The sequence below is a fragment of the Asparagus officinalis genome, chromosome 4 (assembly GCF_001876935.1).
Source record: "Asparagus officinalis chromosome 4, Aspof.V1, whole genome shotgun sequence".
In the NCBI taxonomy this organism is placed as follows: Eukaryota; Viridiplantae; Streptophyta; class Magnoliopsida; order Asparagales; family Asparagaceae; genus Asparagus; species Asparagus officinalis.
The window spans coordinates 32565380-32588214 of record NC_033797.1 but is presented as its reverse complement, the minus strand read 5'-3'; the positions used below and the strand labels follow the sequence as shown (position 1 = coordinate 32588214).

The 22835-nt window shown below is 36.9% G+C and overlaps 1 protein-coding gene across 10 annotated transcripts; it reads right to left on the bottom strand.

Moving 5' to 3' along the window:
- On the bottom strand, window positions 1656-20660 carry LOC109837128 (lysine-specific demethylase JMJ706-like). Of its 10 annotated transcripts, none has more exons than XM_020405229.1 (12): window positions 20374-20660; window positions 18931-19300; window positions 17598-17754; window positions 17299-17518; window positions 17084-17137; window positions 16921-17000; window positions 16543-16820; window positions 16042-16443; window positions 15594-15967; window positions 14875-15123; window positions 2823-2901; window positions 2146-2355 (listed from the first exon to the last, which is right to left on the bottom strand). In XM_020405229.1, the coding sequence occupies exons 1-12, from the start codon at window positions 20374-20376 to the stop codon at window positions 2285-2287; spliced, it is 2337 nt and encodes a 778-aa protein (XP_020260818.1). In that variant the 5' UTR covers window positions 20377-20660; the 3' UTR covers window positions 2146-2284. The 10 variants fall into 10 exon arrangements, with proteins under 10 accessions (XP_020260816.1, XP_020260817.1, XP_020260818.1 ...); XM_020405230.1 differs by lacking the exon at window positions 2823-2901 and adding an exon at window positions 11794-11869 and having other exon boundaries at window positions 2277-2355; XM_020405231.1 differs by lacking the exon at window positions 2823-2901 and adding an exon at window positions 11799-11869 and having other exon boundaries at window positions 2313-2355.

Genomic DNA, 22835 nt, shown 5'->3' with positions numbered 1-22835 from the left:
AAGGGGAGAAAATCAGGCTTTTTAGCCATAGCTAGGTCAAAAATGTTTTTTTGCCGCTAGATTTGATTCAACCTAACCACGTGAAACAAGCGTTCTTATTTTGGTTTCTTAAAGTATGTTAATTGCAAGATTACTAAAGTTCAAGCTCGTTAGACAATTATACATGAGAAAGCATCTGGGGGGAGCAAGGTAAGCTGATATCAGATTAGATTCTTGGTAAGGTAGGCCTATAAATATCATCATATAATTTACCATTAATTGGCAACCTAACTTATAATCTAGGTGATTGGAATGTGCATCAAGCTCTCAAAGTTCCACTCACATACAAAAGAAGCATATCTAGCTTAATTCTTCTTTTTTTTTTAGTTGTCATCAAAAGTTGAATTCAATTCTCTTAGTACCTACATCATTAGAAATTTGACCATACTAAAAGTATCATGATAACACGAGAATTTGGGAGAAGCTAGAATAAGTGCATGCGATTTGCCTAAGGCGTAGCTTGTGGCCTCCTTGATAAGCTAATGGAGAGCAAAAGGTCCAAGACAAATTGAATCTCCTTTATCTTTGTCATGGGGGACATGACAGCCTAATCTCTGACTAGTATTCTACAAATCTAGTAAAGAAATGAAAAGAAACGCAAGTGATATGGGATTGAAAAGATATTAGACCTTTTCATAAGAACCCTTAAGAGTTGTGGAGGGAATATGATGTCTCTTCAAGTCTAGCACTGGTTTTCCTAATGAGTATTTGACTTAGTTTATTGTTTAATTGTAGGAATCCTAGGTTCCTTTGTTGCAAAAGAAAAGAAAGCGAATGAACAAATCTTAACTATTAGTAATATAACGCTTTTCTAATCCTAGCAAGTTTAAAAGCATTGTGATCATCTTACTTGCATCAGAATCTTTTTTTTTTTTTTTTAAAGTGGATGGATATTATGCTCAACAAAACAAAATGCCAGAATAAGGTGGATACGCTCCCTTATGCTTTAAATGCAGCTATTATGAATATGCTATTTTTTTTTTCTCTAGTAAAAGAAGGTGATAGCTCCTTAAAAAGAGTCAAACAAGCTATGTACTCTCGAAGGGGTTTGGATACCCTCTACTGCAGGTAAGAAGGGGAGTGGTGCAATTTTTCAATAATTAGTATTTAATATCAGTATATGACTATGACTTGCTTTCGATAATAAGTAAGAATAAGTACAACTCATGAGAAGTACCAAGTATGCCAGTAGTCATATCTGAAGTGAATCACTAATCGAATAAGGAAATAAAACGGTCTCTTCACTAATCGAATAAGGAAACAGAGGGCAGGAAATTCCTATGTAGGCATTGTTCCGCTAGACAAATCAATTCTGTTTCTATGTGGCACGCAATGATAGGCTCTTATGGGCATTTATGAATAAAAGAGAGCACAGGAGAAAAATTAATAGAAGATAGGTAGTATAGTTCTAGCTTCTAGACAATCTGCTACACAATGCTTAGAAACATCAAGTATTTCAAACGATTGGTTATTCAGAGCTCTATTGGGTAAGGAAAAGCAAGAAATGCTGATTTGCTTTCTAATTAATCTGACTGCCTGAAGAAGTATCAGATTTTTAAGGACAACAGGACAACAGGATGCGCAGGTACAAAAATTCATATTAGAGTATATACAAATGGTTCAAAGTATAAGACTACGTACGTGTATAATGTATAAGACCACATGTACATAAGAGAGAAGAAAAAAATTGGGAGACTAGCAGCAGACTGACCTGAAAATCCACCTAAAAGAATTGATTAGTGTCAGTGATATACAATTGGACAAACCACCAACATCCACGACATTTTACAGCAAGGTTCCCTGCCCAAATAGAATAAAATGACCAAATTTGCTGATAGAATCGGGTCGTGCTATCACCTCTATTTGAGGTCTGCACAAGGAATCAATTATGTGAGAATTTATGTGTCCCATATTCACTGACAGTTAAAATGGCAGCCCCTTGTCATGCCTTTTCTATCTGTAGTTAGAGATCAGCTAAGAATTGTGGTTAGAACCAATAAGTCAAATCCTGCTCTGAGAATAAATATGTCTACAGCGAGAACCGCCTTGCTCTACAGTATCATCAGAAAAGGAGGGGCCTTTAACCTTGAGACGCTTTGTTGCAAAAGAAGGACGACTATCCTTGATGTATGATTCTGTTAATCTCACTTGCATGTAGTCTTCATGCTTGCCAATCTTTGGATCCCGCTGATGTTGCTTAATTTTTTTCGAGGATATTGGAGCAATTCCTCCAATATCACTGTTTTTAGGAGCAGAAGAAGAATAGTCCTTGTATCCATACAAATCTGGAGTGACCTTCTTCAACCGTTTCAACACCTGGCAAAGAGTGCGTTTTTAGTCCGATAAGATTCTGATGGAAGTAACAAATAACATAAGTATGTGAGCATCTTCATCAAACTTCTAACTGAAATACATCAATAGCCTTCATCGAGTCCATATGGGGCAAGTATTTTATCATAGAGAGTGATGAATATAAGAGGATTTACTTCAGTCCATGTGAAAAATAACCATCTTTACAGGTTTTTCGTGTTGCATGAGTTTGGAAATGTGCACTGTTTTCCACTGTTAAGTTGAATGGGTTGCCAAAAGAGACAGGATGATTATACACCTAGGCTTATATCTCCTTCATGGACTGCTGATTCCGAAGGAAAAGGTTCTAGATATTAGGGAACTCTTTTGGTTAAGAGGAGTAAAATATTCAAGTTTCCATCAGAGATTATGATATTAGCTAGTTCATAGTCGCTAAAAACTTATATCCAACAGATTATATCATGCAAGAGTACCTTTAATCATAATCTCTGAGCCTTCAGGTTTATCTGTCGAAGATGAAGATTCAATCAAAGTAAAAGCATGCTCAGGTTTCTGCAAGGGACCTCTACTAGTCAAGTAGCGTCGACAATTCTTAAACATTGGTCAAGATCCTATATCACTTGTAGGAAGAATGAAGCAGATGAGCAGGCAAGCATGGAAAACAACACAACACACTGAATTTTAAAAAGCATGCATGGATCTGAAGTTTCATGTCCAAGACATGTTTCTGTCACGTGCTTTTGACACGTGTCTAATACGACACATGCTTTCGGGTATGAAGTGTATGGACCACCTAATGTGAGCATAAACATACAGGGAATTATGAAAATCTTTATGCTAAAGCATCAATTCAATGAACAAAATGCAAAAGGGTAAACTGCATAAGCATAAGCTTCAAAAGAATATCATACTAGGGGTACATCACTAAGGGTTGGTCGAGATCCATCTCACTTGGAGGAAGATAGAAAACAGACATGGAATCAACTCATAACACCAAATTTTAAGAAAATGGGAAACAAAAAATGTTATGCCCAACACATGTTTCTGACACGTTCTTTTGACGTGCATCCAATGTCTCTGATATTACACGACTTCGGTGAAGTGTCTGTGCTACCTTGTGTGAGTAAAAACAGACAAGAAAGGGGTGTGAAATCTTTATGTTGAAGCATACAACTCAATGCATAAAATGAAAAAAGTAAAAACTTGATAAGCATATAATCTTCAAATGCCACTAGTGCTTAGTATCCATGCATGCATATGTGTGGATGCTGGTTGAGGAAACACAACCCTGTTGCTGATAATAATAAACTAAAGGCCAGGCCTTAGTTCCATATATCATAACAAACTAAATGTCAGGTCTTATTCCCATACATCATATACTGGTTGTCAACCAAAAAACTCCAGAGCTAGCATATCAGACAGCAAATAAACCTAAGGATGTGTATGATATACAACAAAGAGGCCTCAAAAGATTAAGATATCTCTAGACAAGAAATTTTAGATTTTGTGGGACAATTAAATGCTAAGATAGCCGCCAATATTGGGCATGGGGAAAAGTGAATGGCTTTGATGGGGCAGCAAAGGAATATTTAATATTCCTTCCTTAATGATGGAGGACTATGATCCTTGCTAGAATTATCCAGGGTACAAGAGGGTTGGCAGGGGCTATCAAACCCTGTTCCATGCTAAAACGGTTATTTTCTGTCTCCAGGTTTACACATCTATGTGATACATGTATGGTTTCATCGGCATAGATGTAGTATCATTAATAATTTAGGTCTGTTTGGGATGTGATAGCATAGGCAATCAGATGAATATATTTAAGGGCAACATAATTAGAGAATTCTTAGTAGAGTACAGTTACACGGAAACTAATTCTTCGAGCATAATATGGTATTCTCATTCAGGGTTACTCCTAGATGCATATTCAGAGAACAAAAGAAAATTTATTGTGACCAAATTGCATATTTCAGAAATCCATCAAAGACAGGAAAAGCTTCATCTGAAGTATTTGGTCACTTCCATGGATCTTTTTTTTCCCTTGATCCAGTTCTTACTAAGAATGCACGTGCTGTATTTTAATCTCCTCTATTTAACCATAGCAGAATCTACGTACTGTGCCAGGTATCACATAGAGGTTTTAGAACGATCATCTTTGGTGGAAAGTCGTCTTCAAACAAATGCAACATAGTAGTAGTAGTAGTAGTAATAACAATAAAGAAATTTTCCAAGAAAACATCTTATTTTTGAAACATGACTCAAAATCAATCATGCCATTATTGAATAGAGGAAACTGATCTACAATTAAACAGAAAGGAAACCAACTGTTTTGCATCACTATGCACGTTAGAACCAAAAGTCATTGATCTCCATACCCTGGGTGAAAATTGTTGGATGTTGGGGAAATTACCCACTAAACCAGAGAATAGAGAGACACTCACAAACACAATATTTACGTGGTTCGATCAAATTAATCTACGTCCACGGCAAGAGGGTGTATCACTATATTCAATCTCAACATACAACACTCATACAAAATATTGAGAGCTCACAGATTTCGTTGTGTGGCTTTCTCTCTCTTTTTCTCTCAATCACTCTCTGCTGGATTTCTTAGAGTTTTTGAGTGCATTCAACCGAGGAAGAGAGGGGGGCTTTTATAGGCTTCAATCCCTTCAATTTGTCAACAACGACAGGCTCCCCGTCTCCCTCATCAGCCGTAATTGCGGCTCTAGCTCCCCAATGTCAACAAGAGTGCTCTGACACTTGTCAACAATTTTGGCTAGCCTCAACGAAAGAGACAACCTCTCCCCTCTCTCTTGATGTCAACAACGGAGGCCACCGAAAGTGCCAGCCTCAATTGTTGACTAACAATCTCCACCTCGGTGAAGTTTTTTCAAAACTGAGCCGACACTAATAACTAGTGAGTCTCCACCCATCTTACAAACAATGCCCCAAAAGGGGCCACTTAACAAGTACGAATACCTCCCAAATTCAAGCAGTGCTTGAACTTGAAGGTCGGGATGGGTTTGGTTAACATGTCAGCTGGATTGTCTGCAGTACCAATCTTCTTCATCGTGATATTTCTTTCAGTAGTTGCCTCACGAATGAAATGATATCTGACATCAATATGTTTTGTCCTCTCATGATGTGCTGAGTTTTTGCTTAGATGTATTGCGCTCTGATTGTCGCAAAATATAGCTGAACTAGCCTCCTGCTGTAGTCCAAGCTCACTCACGAGATTTCTCAACCAAATAGCCTCTTTTACCGCTTCTGCTGCTGCCATATATTCTGCCTCTGTAGTAGACAAAGCAACTGTCGACTGTAGAGTCGATCTCCAACTAATAGCTGAGCCAGAAAGAGTAAAAAAATAACCAGTCAAAGATCTCCTTTTATCGAGATCACCTGCATAGTCAGAATCCACAAAACCTACAACTGAGGTTCCCAAAGTACTGCTATCAAAAACTAAACCTAAATCTGAGGTACCCCTGAGATACCGTAGGATCCACTTCGCTGCTTCCCAATGTGCCTTCCCTGGTTGAGCCATGTATCTGCTCACTACACTGACTGCCTGGGCAATGTCTGGACGAGTGCAAATCATAGCATACATAATGCTACCCACTGCATTAGAGTATGGAACTCAGGACATCTCCTTCTCATTCTCACTTGTAGGTGAATCTGAAGCCGAGAGTCTAAAGTGAGGAGCCAAAGGAGTCGAAACAGGCTTGGCCTTCTTCATCCCAAAGCGTTCAAGTACCTTTTCAATATAGCTCTTCTGTGAGAGATATAATGTTCCAGTTTTTCTGTCCCTCCTGATCTCCATACCTAAGATCTTCTTTGCTGCACCAAGATCTTTCATCTCAAACTCATCATTGAGTTGTTTATTCAAAATAAGAATCTGTGACATGTTCTTAGCAGCAATAAGCATGTCATCGACATATAATAGAAAATAAATAAAAGAATCATCTCCTAGATGCATGTAGTACACACAACTATCATAAGTACTTCTTGAGTACCCATGACTAAGCATAAAATTATCAAACCTCTTGTACCACTGTCTGGGAGATTGCTTCAGGTCGTACAAAGATTTCTTCAATCTGCAAACTTGATCTTCTTTACCTTCTATGAAGTATCCCTCTGGCTGAGACATATAGATAGTCTCCTCAAGTTCGCCATGCAAAAATGCAGTCTTCACATCAAGCTGCTCAAGCTCCAGATCAAATAGAGCAACCATGGCAAGCAATACACGGATGGAGGTATGCTTCACAACCGGAGAGAACACTTCATCATAGTCAATTCCCTCCTTTTGTCTATAACCCTTAGCCATCAACCGTGCTTTGAATCTAGCATCTTCAACCCCTGGGATCCCTTCTTTCTTCTTGAAAATCCACTTGCATCCAATTGCCCTTTTACCCTTAGGTAATTGCACTAAATCCCAAGTCTGATTCTTGTAGAGTGACTCGAGTTCTTCTGTCATAGCTGTGGCCCAACGTCCAGATTCTCCGCATGAGACAGCTTCAGTAAAGTTTGATGGCTCTTGAATACTCATCTCTTCAGCTGTCGTGAGAGCATACGCCACTAATTCAGCATGTGCATATCTTTGAGGAGGTTTGATCCGTCTCCTCTCTCTGCCAGTGGCTATGGAATAAGGTTCTTCAGTCTCAGCATCATCAGCATCTGAGCCTGAATCATGTTGTTCTTCTACAGCTGTAGGAGCAAATTTTATATACGACTTTTAAGACATCTCTCCCTCGAGCTCCACCTGAAGCTCCACCTTATCCATGGTCTTCTCTATATTTTCTGTAGACTCAATAGAAACCTTCCCACGATCAAGCATATATCTTTGATTAAAAGTAACATCTCTACTAATAATAAATTTAGGAGAATCAGGTTCAAGACTCCACAAACGATAGCCTTTAATGCCATCAGCATACCCAATAAATATGCATTTCTTAGCTCTAGGCTCAAGCTTACCCTCTCTAACATGATAGTAAGCAGGACATCCAAATACCTTTAAATTTGAATAGTCAGTTGGTTTACCTGATCATACCTCATTTGGAGCCTTGTGTTCAATGGCTGTAGAAGGAGACTGATTCACCAAGTAACAAGTTGTGTTAACAGCTTCAGCCCAGAAGCCTTTATTCAAGCCAGAGTTTGAGAGCATACACCTAGCTCTCTCCATCAACGTTCTATTCATGCGTTCTGCCACCCCGTTTTGCTGAGGAGTGTGCCTGACCGTGTGATGTCGTACGATCCCAGAATTTGAGCATAACTGATTGAACTCACCACTGCAGAACTCTAAGCCATTATCTGTTCGGAGACGTTTAATCTTCTTTCCAGTTTGATTCTCAACAAGTACTTTCCGCTTTTTGAAAATTTCGAACACCTCATTTTTGCGCCTAAGAAAGTAAACCCAAACTTTCCTGAAAAAATCATCAATAAACGTTAGAAAATAAAGAGCACCACCTTTGGATGGAACCTGAGCAGGTCCCCATAAATCTGAATGGATGTAGTCGAGAGTGTCCTTCGTCGTATGTGAGCCAGTCGAGAAGCTGACCCGAGTTTGCTTTCCAAACACACAATACTCACAGAAATCCAGTGATGATGTATGATCACCACAGAGTAAGCCACGTTTACTCAAAATAGTCATTCCCTTCTCACTCATGTGACCTAAGCGCATGTGCCACAACTGAGTAGTGTCTCTATCAGCATCAGAAGACACACCTGCAGAGCCTGTCACCGTATTGCCTTGGAGAACATAAAAACTGTTCACCTTACTACCTTTCATCACAACCAATGAACCCTTAGTAACTCTAAGAGCTCCACCTTCGTCAGTGTAAGAACACCCAATAGAATCCAAAGAAATCAAAGAAATCAAATTTTTCTTTAAGTCCGGGATGTGCCTTACATCTGATAAAGTTCTCACTATCCCATCATGACACCGAATGCGAATTGTACCAATGCCAACTGTCTTACAAACTGCATTGTTGCCCATCAAAATTGATCCACCACTTATAGATCTGTAAGTAGTGAACCAATTTTTATTTGGACACATATGAAAAGACGCACATGTATCCAAGATCCATTCTCTATCGAAACGGTCATCCAAGGGACATACTGTAAGAACCGTCTCAGCAACAACGACAGTATCAGCCTTTGTCGTATTAGCTGAATCTGAGGTTTCACCACGCTGGTTGTCTTTCTTCTTTAGAGCATAACATTCTGACTTGTAATGCCCTTTCTTGTGACAATAGAAACACTCCACATGTTTCTTGTTTTGGGCTAATCTGGACTTCGAACGATTTCTGGATTGCCCTTTATCACCCTCTCTAGTCTTCATTCTACATCTGGCTAGCAGACCGTCAGCCTGCCTATCGGTACCTCTCCCATTCAACTTTGTTCTTAACTCAGCAGAATTCAAAGAGGCCTTCACATCCTTAAGACTTATGGATTCTCTTCCATACAGCATAGAGTTAACAAAGTTTTCATAAGAGTCAGGCAAGGAACATAACACAATGAGAGCCTGGTCTTCATCATCAAGCTTTAGATCCAGGTTTTTCATATCCATGACAATTTTATTAAATTCATCAAGGTGTTCTTGAATGGGTGTATCTTCTTTCATCTTCAATGTGTATAGCCGCTACTTCAGGTATAATCTCGTAGTAAGAGATTTCTTCAAGTAGAGACTTTCGAGCTTTGACCACAGCCCGTCGCCGTTTCCTCATCGGCAACTTCACGAAGCACATTGTCGGATAGTGAATTGCAAGGCGCTGTGAGCCTTTTCGTCCATCTCTTCGATCTCGGCACTAGTCATATCTTCTGGGTATTTCCCGTTGATAGCTTTAAACGTGCCTTCACGTCGCAACAAAGCCTTCATATTTATCCTCCATAGGCCAAAATTGTTCTGGCCATCAAAGATCGACACCGAGAACTTTACGGAAGCCATTGTAGAGGATTAAAAGCTGTCCTAGAACCGAGAAGCTCTGATACCAGTTTGTTGGGGAAATTACCCACTAAACCAGAGAATAGAGAGACACTCACAAACACAATATTTACGTGGTTCGATCAAATTGATCTACGTCCACGGCAAGAGGGTGTATCACTATATTCAATCTCAACATACAACACTCATACAAAATATTGAGAGCTCACAGATTTCGTTGTGTGGCTTTCTCTCTCTTTTTCTCTCAATCACTCTCTGCTGGATTTCTTAGAGTTTTTGAGTGCATTCAACCGAGGAAGAGAGGGGGGCTTTTATAGGCTTCAATCCCTTCAATTTGTCAACAACGACAGGCTCCCCGTCTCCCTCATCAGCCGTAATTGCGGCTCTAGCTCCCCAATCTCAACAAGAGTGCTCTGGCACTTGTCAACAATTTTGGCTAGCCTCAACGAAAGAGACAACCTCTCCGATCTCTCTTGATGTCAACAACGGAGACCACCGAAAGTGCCAGCCTCAATTGTTGACTAACATTGGATTTGCTAGTAATCACAATTGAACCCCTTGAATTAATTTTCCTTGAGGATGTGGGTCGCAATAAGGCTTCATGAATTGTTGGTTATTATGGAGGCTTTCATTTTCTTTACATATTTAACAAGAAAACAAATAATAAATTTTCAACAAATTCCATCTATTCCAACAGAAGCAGATTTCCTTTTTCTTCTCAGTAATAAATTATGATCATGAAACTTTGACATTATAATTTCATATTGGCACAGGTATCTTCTAGAACTGTCTAAGAATACCATCTGTGAACGTTTGCTAAATATCATTAACAACATATCTATTTGACCTAATAAGAAAGATTTCATGTCTAAAATTTCATGATTATTGTGAATATGAAAATTTGAAAGGTGCTAGATTCATTGTGTAACCAGCCATAAGAGTTGAAATATTGATTACACTATACACATTAACGCATCTGTGTCTGCAATACCCAAGATTCCCATTACTGACACGCATCAAAATCTTTGCTGCAGGTTACACTTTTTTTTTAATTTTTATTTAGAGTGATAAGGTGGATAATCATAGCTACTCAACAATCTATATATGTACAGGCCACTCATGTCAAAAACATCGCTTTAACACTACCCATGGAGCAACATAATAATACTTTTAAGGCACCTTTCCAACACTTCCTAATAACTATTTAAATACATTAAAAACTCAGATGATATTATCTTTATTACTGAAAAATAAAAAAACATTAGAAAGGCTAATTATAGCAGTTTAAAACAACCATTTATGCATAAGAAATTATGGAAAATTGCCTACATTAATTTGAAACATACAAAACTTAAAAAGTAACTGCAGAATAAAAGACATTAGTTACTTTTATACAATAAGAATTATGTTTACGAGTTAATTTAAACCAATTTTTCTATCTTTTAATAGTTACATGCTACAATGCACAAACAGTATTTCTGAAACTTATCACTTATGTCCTGCACCCGTATTGTAGAAATTTCTAAGTTCTCTTGAACAATTTATTGTAACCTTACCATATATAAAATTGAGTATATTATACTTACACATACATGTAACTATACATGAATATGTGCTCATGATTTTTAGACTGTGTCTCTTGCATGTATCTATCCCACATTGGTAATTACCGATCAACACAAGAACACAATCTCCTCTTGTTTTGGTTGAGAGCATACTTCAAACATGTTTCTCTTCGTGAATATGTAAAGAAGAGGATTATAGGTTAAGGCAAGTTATCAGCATGTATATAGGTTACACCCATTTTGAGGATGGTTACTTCAAAGTCCCTCTTCGTGAAGATGAATTTTACTGTTGGAAGCTACACATACTTTGGAGTTGGGAAGAAGAGGATTATAGGTTAAGGCAAGTTATCAGCATGTATATAGGTTACACCCATTATGCAAAGGGTAAAGTTACACCTTATTTACTACTTTCTAATTTCTATCCAACCAGGTAGTTATTTGCTGCATCATGTGGATTTTTCACCATAAATAAAAAGCCAAGACAATAACAGTATAGTGGCAAGGACTTTGTGTAATGAAAATAATAGTGATGCAGTGATAGCATCAATTAACAAATAAACTAGAGTCGTACCAAGAAATCTTTGATCCTGACAAAAAAAAGCCATGTTTAGCACAAATTCCTCAATAGAGGAAACAGGTCCCTGATTAAAATAAATCCTAATCGTGTAAACATTTATTTCTTCATTGAAAAAAAATGGTCATTCATGTTGTGATAACGACCTCATCGATTCTACAGTAAATAAAATGGTTTGTACTTTACTCAGTGTACAATGGTAGGTAACCTGGAAGATGCCCGGATCACAGCTTACCATTTAACGAGAAAATAGTGAGACAATTCAGAAACATGACTGAATAGAAATTTCAACTTGTACAAAAAATTGAGCCCTGAAAATGTGAAGGCAATGTTTAACAGATAGGTCCCAGTTAGAATAGACATACACAACCTCGCATTGGTAGGCTTTCAGAATGGATGATCAATTTCCAGATGTAACAACACCCCAGGGTTACCTTGTACCTAAATTCAAAATGAAACCGAGATAGGCTTCAAAATGATAAGTCCTTCCTAGATATGTACTGACACTGTGACACATTAAATAAAATGCATACACAGAAGTATGTTAAGACTAGACTAAATAATTATAGACTTTCTTGTTTTATTTTACTTAATAATAATATGCATAAAATGAATAATATACCTAAAGCAAATGCAAAAATACACAAGTACTCTGTCTCAAGTTCCAAAAATCCAAACATTTATGGTTTTGTCATGTTGATAATCTTAGCAGTATGTAGTAATAAAGATCATTATTTAAGAGTTATTTTAGGTAATCATGACCTTGTCTGCAAAGTTCGTGTAACATTTATTGAAAACAATATTTGAGGGAAGTATTTTATTTTATTTTAGAAAAGAGAAAAAAATGAGGGGGGGGGGGGGGGGGGCTTAAACTTAAACAAGAAAAAAATACTAATGAAAATGGAATACCAAAATAGAAACCTAAATTGCAACAACAAACCTTTATCCCAATTTTTTGGGGCCCGCTAAAAATGTTAAAAATGAATCATAAATTTTTCTTAAATTCTAACATTAGAGATCTATCCTTCATCCCAACCCCTGTACAAAATCCAAACCATCGATTTTGCAGCATCTTTTTTGTCCCCCATCCTGAACTCTTGAAGTCCAACCATCAATCAACACAATATATCTCCACTACTTTATCCAAATAACACGTACTCGTTCCCTTATTTTTAACATCATCATTCATGTGACGTTGTGCTACATGGAGACTGATTTTGATTTCTTAACACGAGGATGCTGCACATAATTCAAAACGCATGTAACAAAGCCCTTCAGTTTTCAAATCAGTTAACTGAATTTATGAACATTTCAAATCGTTAACTGGATAGTAAACATCCAAATTCTGCACAAATCTGATGAATACATAAACTTCAAATTTTCAAAATATACAAGTTTCAAATCTGATGACAAAATCCATAAACTTCTTTCCTTACAATCACCAAAGTTATTTTGATATTCAAAATTTGTCCATAAACCTATTATAACACTTGCATTTCACTTGAATCACCAAAGCCGAATCATCACTGCATTCATTTTGAAGTATTTATGAGCATATTATTTCATGTGAGATTAAATATTCTAATTTTTCATTTCGTCACTTATTCTTGAAGTCATACGTCACATGTATGATAAACTGATAACGTTTCTTTTCATGGTCGGGTCTCTTAATAAAAAAAGGACACTTTCTTATCCACCTTCCCTTATGTGATCAAAAAAACCTAGAAATTCACAAAGTAACTGCTTAAGAGTCGGAAATCCAAATGAGAACCAAAGAATTGCAAGTTTGCTTGCCTAGTCATCGTTATTAAGTCGTCGCCGTCGTCGCCATCATCCCCGCCACCCCCATCATCATAATCATCTCCATAGTCACCAGAGAATAATTAAGAATAATGTAGACAATAAATAATGATAATATTAAAATTAAAAATAATCAAGATCAGAAAAGGAGAACACACCTCATCCATGTTACCCGGGTACTTCTATCATGAACCTGTACTCGTACCCGACACCTAACTGACACTTATCCGTATCCAAACTTCATGGACACTCCCTGGATGTATGGATTTATATACGATATATGTTTTAATTTAAAATACTTTTCATACATACACTTCTTGGACGTATATCCTACACTTTCATGTCCATTATCTGAAACTCGTTAGACATGGGTCCGGCTATTTTAGCCTATATAAGTTAAAAACTATGATTTAAAAGGGTTGTTTGAGTGTCTAGTTTTAAAAAGAGTAGTTTACGATTTATAATAATCAGCATAATAAAAGAAACTCAAAAATATGATAGGAAATTAATTTTAACAGCATATATCTTGTCAACAGATACTTTTGAGCATATTTTTAAGTAAAAGGGTTGTTTGAGTACTAAAACTTGATACCAATATGCTGTTGTTATCGGCGCCATATATATATATATATATTATATATATATATATATATATATTTATATATATATATAGTATATATATGAGCAATATGGGTATGCTTGCGTACCAGCACAAAAGTGATGTGCTTGTGTAGTGATTGTCGCATCCCCTCCACTCATTCAAATATGGCGACCACATTCACATGGGTAGTGGGTGGATGAGGATGTGACACATCACTACCAAGCACAAAATTTGCTGCTTGTACCAAGCATACCCATTTTCTCTCTCTCTCTCTCTCTCTCTCTCTCTCTCTCTCTCTCTCTCTCTCTCTCTCTCTCTCTATATATATATATATATATATATATATATATATATTATATATATATATATATATATATAATATATATATATATATATATATATATATATCAACAGCATAATAAAAGGGTTGTTTGAGTGTCCATATTTCAACAGATACTTGTGAGCATCAACTTTTAGTACTAAGAGTAACATATCCTGTCAGAACTAACTTAGAAAACAGATTAATCAAATGTTAGTCACCACAAGTGCCTCATTAAGAGGCAATCATACTGCAGAGCAACCAAAGGCAATATACATATGTAACCTTTTATTACAGAGAAGCAAGTCAGAACAATGGAACAGCCGCCAAGTTAGTAAACCCTATCAATCTTAACACACTTTCTAGGTGGATTTTGCCTTATTGTTCTGGTTTCCTGTACCTTTCTCATCCTCACTCTTTAGTACGGGAGATTGTTCTTTTGCTGCAATAGATTCTTTTCAGCACAACATAAGAAATATTAATGTGAGATCTGTTGGTGTCAACTAACACATATAATTAGGTAACTAATAGAGCATAGCGTATATATGTACCTTTACATAATGTGAAGAAAATGCAAAAAGCATTAGCTGTAACACCTCCCTCAGTTCATGCGATGTTAAAAACATATATAGGTATTGAAGAGTATATTTTAAATAACATGCAAAATTCATGCACATTAATGGACAAGATCGGGAATTAACAAAGCAGATTAATGACTTAATATACCTGGTGTGCAGGATATTTTGAGCTCGTTGACTCGCTCTCTTTTCTTGTCTCCACACATATGGAAGATCTGCTGCGCTTGACCCTGAATATTTCAGAATCAGAATCATCACTGTCATTTGAAATGCCAGGAGAAACAGTTGAGTTGGCAGGTCTATATGCAGTTGGACGTAACTCTCTGGAGCAAGAAGAACGAACTGACACCCTTTGTGAGCAATTTGTTTGTGTGGATTTTGCTGAGTTTGCAAGGCCCTGCACTCATTCAAATCATGCATCGAACTTTAGTATAAATCTAAGTTGCATGGGTACAGATACGGGACACAGAAAATTTGTAAAAGGTAGGGTACCGCAACATGGCTATAAATATATATTTTATGTATATTTATATATATTAAAATTAATAATTTACATAATATTAAGATCACTTTTTTATTTATAAGAGATCAATATAATAGAAATAGATGTAAAGTGTAGAATATACATCCGAGAAGTATATGAGTGTTTTAAATTTAAACATGTAGTATTTAATTGTCTATACGCTTGAACAAATGTATGCATATATTCAAGAAGTGTCCAAGAAGTTTGGGTAGGGGTACGGGTACGGGTACGTGTAGGGTATGGATACAACTTCCAAATAGAAGTACCCATGTAACGTAGGTATAAATAAATGCCTTTTCACATCAAAATGACAAATAAAAAAAAGACACAAACTGAAAGCATACATTTTGCAGCCTTTCGTCTGCTCCTAGAGAAGACAGAGTAGATTCTTCAGAAGAGATATTCTCCTGTGTAGCGGATATATGACTATGAGTGGTGTAGTTCAAATTCAAATGTTGTGAATTCCGCTTGACTTGTTCCGAAAATTCTGCACCTGCTTCAAATTTTATCTGGCAATATGGTATGTACCCATCATCTTCGGTGCATGTGAATAAAGAAGACTGCAGAGTTTCATCAGCTACAAACAATTGTTCCTGAACCTCTCTTGATACTCCATCTTCCAGCTCAAACTTTTGTGCTGCATCCTCCAATTCTGGCAGGTTCTTTCTTAAGATAATTACACGATCAAAGCCACAAGGGCAGCTTCTAAGCTCTCGCTCTGCAATATAGAATGAGAAAGTATGTAACTCATGAAAAAGAAAAAGATACAAGTAACTATGTGCAATTTTATACCATGCCGAAGACATGTAGGATTTCGACTGCAGTTACACTGAACATAAGCTACATAACAGTCACGTTGGCAACTACTGCAGGATACTGGCACGGGAATATCAGAATAGCATGCCTGCACTCTCAATTGCTTAAGCCACCAGCGAGCACGGTGCTGGAACCGCATTAAATGGACAAAAGAAACCTTTATACAGTGCTGGGAAGTTAAATCTTCAGTTGATAATGAATAACCTTTGAAATTGGGGTTTAACAATCTATTGTAGAGAAGCATCGCTTCTTTACAGAGAAGTTCCTCGAGAGGTAGCAAAGGAGCCCTATTAAGAAGTGCATAGCGCCAGCTTGCTACAGCCCCCATCCCAAACCAATCACCAATAGCAAAATTCACAGCTTCACCACAATTGAATCCTGAATTTCATCAGAAAAAGCTTAAGTTATAAAATAACTATAGAAGGTACTAGCCACTGTGTGCATGACAAAGGGATAACAAATTTATAACCATCGCACCGTGGCTGAAGCCTGCATGATAAGCTCGAGGAAAGGTGATAATATATTCCCCAGGTTTTTGTACAGCTTTGTAGACAGGAACATTATGTTTTAACAAAATGTTTGGGGGAAACATGGTTGTTTTTCCCAGAAGTACATCAAATGCTGCATCAATTCCATCAGATGACAAAATTTCACAATTGTATACATGCTCGCTTACCACCTTTTCAAATTCAGGAGCTGCATGGCCTGGAATTCCATACCATGTTTTGAATGCTCCACAGTGATGATAATTAATGCTGGAAGGAAATAACCAGAAGTTTACGCTTAGAATATGTTCATGGTCACTACAGAAGGAAATCATGAAGGACGATCAAACTTCAAAAGTCCTTCACAAACCTGTACAAGTAATGATCTTCAACATGCCAGGCAAACATACTAAACAGCATTCCGATATAAAGCATGGGATCTGTTACTCCCTGCATGTGAACAAAATAAATTGTTCAAAGAACCAATTATATGCAAGAATTGAATCTGGAGGATATATTTATAACATACTTACTGGTATTCCATTCCTCAAGAGCCGCAATATTGATTTTGGTAGCTGAGAAATTCTCTGTACACAAAGTAACATTAAACTTAAACATCAAACTCTTGCAACATAAAAGGTTCATTGAATAAAACATGAGAAAAAAGTCAAAAGAAGAGATTTTACAATATATACACAGAAAAATCAACAATACTTGAAAAATGATTAGAGGTTAAATGAATCGCCACCTTCAAGTTCCAGTTACTTTTCCCAAGTTGATCTGTCGGAGATGTTGAAAAAGCACTACCATCAATATCACATGCATACTCGACTGATTCTGTCTTCCCAAAAGCTATTTCCTGCCAGAACTGCTCCTCTACATACTTAGCTGGTAGACATCCAGCACAAGAGTACCTTCGTGAAAATACTTTATTTGCCATCTTCTCGAAATCACGAAATGTGTACTTTCTAAAAATCCATGTAAATGTAATTAAGGAAAGAAGGTATGACAAGAACCCAAAAATTTAACTCTTAAGAGATATCTTACCTTCCACTCATGAAAAATGTGATCTTATCATCTATAGCCCACTCAGCAAGGCGGAGAGGTTGAACTCGAGTAGTAAACTTAAAACCAGCTTTCTCCTTCATCAATACTGTGCCAGCAGGTACAGAAGCATTTATCGGAGAAATGATCTTGCATATGCCTGAAGAAGGATAGCCTGAATTAGTTACTAGGATTTTATACAAAACACAAGATGAGTTAGGATCACTGGAAAAAAAAAGTTTCACAATGAAGGAAGACATAATAGAAATGATTAAAAGAGATATCATAAAATATCCTGCAAAGCAAATTTCTGACTAGTTTAAACATAATTAGAAACCATTAAAGAAAAAAGATAAAGAAAAGATCACCAACCCTTAATCAGAGAGTTCCAGAGGGACAGGATCTTAAAAGTAATTTGTAACAATGTTTGAAAACCTTTTCGAAACTTTTGAACGGTAATTGCTTCAAAACTCAAGAGAGAAGCTATTTATATCTCTTGAAGGTTATGCCTCATTGCTTAAAGCATAACTGAAGTGTGCGCTACACGCTTTATAAAGCGCTTCTCTCTTAAAGCACGCGCTTTAGACAAGATAGGAGGACATAAAAGAATTTTTGATTAACATTAAAATGCTCCTATATATGTCTTCAATATGACCATGTGGCTGTATGTATGTATATATATATGTGTATGTACGTATGTATGTGTGTATGTGTGTGTGTGTGTGCACGAGCGCGCGCATAGTAAATCATAATAACCTAAGCCACATGCATTATACACACGCACACACATATGTATATAAGTGTGTGTGTGTGTGTGTATACACAATGCATGCGGCTTAGTTATTATGATTTACATCCATACTTCACACATTTAATTCTTATTTACTAATTAGGACATTAATGCATCTATTTGTAAATTATTATACCATTATATATTATATGTTTATACTTTTTATAAACTTTAAAATTAAAATACTTAGACACATGAGGCTTAAGCCTCACGCTTAGAATTACGATTTGCTTCATTAAACGATCTAACAGTTCGCGCTGCGCTTCTACATTTTTAAACAATGATAATTTATAGTCATGGTCAATGCACAGAGAAAGATAACAAAGATCACTTGAAGAAGAGTTTAAATATGTAATGGCACAATGTTTCCAATACATTCTTCAGCAAAAATGAAGTGTGCATGCTGAGCACAACTGATAATCAGATAGGAGGAGATAAATCAGGAAGGTTTTTTTTCCCTATATATCAATTATGACACAATTTGCATAACAAAAGAAGTCATGAGAAATATTAAGACTTGCTATTAAAATGGTAATAAACGTATACCGTATTTTGAAGCTAGAGGAGCAATCTTTTGAAGGTAAGCTAATGGTTCCTCAAACTCCTCTTTTGTGGGGGAGAATACAGGGCACTCTGGAATATTGTCAATCCAATCTAAGTTAGACATGTCAAATTTTTCCACCTTATGCTTTGAAAATGCTTTTTTCCCAGATCCATTAATATGAGAAAATGCATCTGAAGTATTTGCGCCACATGAAGCAGCTTTTAAAGCATCTCCTCCACTTCTAGCTATCATATTATTAGTAATATTTTTAGCTTCACATGCAACATTAAATTTCATTCGCTCCAGTCTTTTTCGCTTCAAAATTTCCAACCTACTTTTAACCTCTCCAGACATATAAGCCCTTCCTTCGACCTGTCAAGGAAGAGCAACGAATCAGGGATCAAAGTAGAATAAAGTGAAATTAACTAATTAACTATCAGAACAACTCTAGTGCAGAGAGGATGATATTGAATGAAAACAAAAGTTTTACGCTTGTGTGCTGAATTCTAGATGTCATATAACTGCAGAGCAAGGCAATAACAACATCACCAAATGTGTACAGGATATTTCCATGAAGAAGTTTGATCATTTGCATCATCATTATTTTGCAGGTGAGCAAGTTGGTGATGAATTCAATACATAAAAAGGCCATTCCCACTCTAAAGAGGGTAAGGTCAATTATAGCAAGAATGACAATATATGTCACAAAAGTGAAACAACAGGTTTTGGCCGCATCCTAAACATATCAGCAACTGCATTGTATGATGCAAGGCTTATCTTAACGGCTTTTAAAAGAATTTAGCTACTGGATTATGACTATTTGGTCTTACAGTAACTTATAAATTTTCCGCATGCAACAGTAGAGCTACATCAAAAAGTGGCATTATCAATATTACTTTATGAATCTTACTGAAATTGCCATCACGGCTAAAAGATCAAGAGGACCCAAAAGTTCTACTAAAAGAAAAGGCCATCTAAACAAAGAATTTGCATTTTACAATTCCTTAAGTGCGCAATCAATTAATTAGCTTTAACAGATGAAAGAGTTGCCATCACTAGTAAGAAATGACCCAAATTCTGACATTAAAAAAAATTCCATTTTCTTCTCTTTTCTTTTTCCTACTAAATCACCCCAAAAATGGTGAAAATACTAGCATTACTGTTCAATGAAAAGCAAAAATCATCGCCTTCATAAATGAACCTAAAATCCCCAAGAAATTTAAGACCAGACCTACATCTATATATAAATTTCCCAATTTAACAACGTATGAGGATCCAAAAATAGAAACAAGAAAACAATACGATATCATCTCCGAAAAATCCTAAAATTCCCAACAATTCGCATTAAGAACCTCACCTCAAGTTAACAAAAACCACCAAAAACTCCCGATACATAACAAATCAATAAGCGAAAAGAGGAAATTAACGAAATCACGACTTCTTACCATCTCATGCCGATTCCTGATCCGACACCGGGTCCTCTCCCCTTTACGAGCGAAGCCACATTACGGTTCTGAGAACGAATTCGGGCGAGATCCGAAACTTTTCGTAGGAGGGAAGAAACCGAGAGGGATTGCCGATATTCGACGCGATTGTTTACGAGGGGGAGAAGGACGGCGGTTTTGGGGGAGTTGGGGTGGTTTTCCGGCGAGCGAGAGTGAGGAGGGTCGGTTTTCCGGCGACGGAGTGGGGGAAGAAGAGAGAGTCTTGGAAAAAACGGAAAGATGGGAAAAGAGCGGGTATTAATAGTCGACTAATAAAAAAAGAGTATTAATTAATTATTATGGAGAGAGAGAGAGAGAGAGAGAGAGAGAGAGAGCAAGTGGTAGTTGTTGGTGGTTCGACCAAACGCCTTGGAAACGGAGCCGCTATTCTCGCCCCGCTTCTCTTGTAACGTTATTCTCCAAATTACAATTTTACCCTTCGCGGTGAGAAGTAAACTACATTTGTAATATCTTGTAGGACGAAAGGATGGTTTTAATGACTTTCTAATTGCATTATTAAGGAATACATCTCATCTTAATATTGCAAAAGTCTTGATTGAGTCTCTGCGTGCTAAGCTGAATTCTACAAGAGTGCCTGAACTAGACCTTTTAATCTTGTAATATCTTGTTCGAATCTTAATAGGATAATTTTCTTTGGCAGGTAAAATAATAAGAAATATCGTGGGATATACAATTAATGTGGCATTGAATGTGTATGGTTTTTAAAATAGATGGCATGTTTTCTGTAATTAAGATATAACGTTATGGTTATAACAACTCTAAAGCATACAGTTTCTATCGTATTAACACGAATATAGTTATAACTATATTTATAAAATATATCTAATATTAAATATTCTACTTTTATTATTTTATAATTAAAAAATAAGTCATTTTTAACAGTTCATTGATAATTAGAGAAGCATGTCACATAAGAGCTAGATTGCATTTGGTTAAAATCGTCAGGAAGTTGAAAATGGATAAGTCATTGCAAAACGACGAATGACCAAACGCGAGTAACATCAAGTGGATGGAGGGTGTTTTGGTAATAAGACTCTAAACGGAAGCGTTCATTGCTGTAACTGAACCGTATCTCCGTTGACGGCTTCGTCACGTCCATGTCAGAGCCCTCAGGAGCCTCGTAAAAGCAGGAGCCGGAAGCCAAATTCTGGGCAAAATTTCTCATGATATCTCGTCAAAATCTCACGATAAGGCAGTTACGCTGAAATACATCGCGGTCCGATTGGAGAAACCTTGGGCCTTTTTAGCCGATTGCCACGTGGACGCACCAGAGGCTTCGAGGAGAGATCAGACGCTCTAAATTCGACACGCGTCTTTTCTTTTGCGACGGAAGTAGGACGATGCTAGCCAGAACGGGATGAGCTGGCAGTTACGCTGGGGTAAGGAGGCCGGATCTCGCGGTTTTCTGACCACTGGTCCTTTCTTCAACCCGTTTATACAGTTACTTTTTGGACACCCGAAGTTCAGGGTTAGGGGCGGTTTGGATCAGGTATTTTGAAGAGGAAATGAGGGGGTCAGCTATCAATTTGTCAGCTTTTTAACAGCTTTTCCCCAAAATCACCTCTATAAGGACCCTTTTGGATATGGTATTTTGTCCCGAAAATTGGAAGGAAAGCTGTCAAAATGACAGCTTTTTGGCAGCTTTCCCCCAAAATAAGAGGCGATTTTGAGGAAAAGCTGCCAAAAAGACGATTTTGGCAGCTTTCCTCCTAATTTTTGGGGTAAAATACCCCATCCAAACGGGCCCTAAGACCTTTTGAACTTTTGAGTACGGTGCACATAATAACCTTGAACTATTTTTATCTCATATAATCCTCCTAGAATTTATGGTACCTCACAAAATCATCCTGAACTGTAAAATTTTCTCACCAGACATCCTTCATGTAAAATTCAAATTTTAGGAGAGCGGGTATGCTATCTGTAATTGGCAAATGACAAATTTCAGAAATTCTTTTCGAAGAAATATTAGCTATGTGCGAATTACATCATGTTTGCTATATCCACACCCAAACAGTAACTTTGGGAGTTGGATTGCCGAAAATGCCCTTTTTGACTTGGCCTGGTTTGGTTTGGGAGAAGGGTAATTTAGTCCTCACACACCCCCAAAGTTACTGTTTGGGAGTGTGAATAGTTGGACCCGAATTACATATTGAGGGGCTTGGTATAAAAAAAATTCAAAGTTTAGGGGAATTTGTGAGGTCCCCCCAAAGGTCAGGAGATTATGTGAAACAAGCAAATTTTACGGGGATTATGTGCAACATCTTCCCAAAGTTCAGGGGATTTTGTAATATTAACTTATTTTTCACATTGGTATTTTGAAGTATTTTTTAACACTTTTAATATCTTAGAAATTCAATTAGACTTTGTATCAAATTTACATCACATATTTAGTATCTGTGATA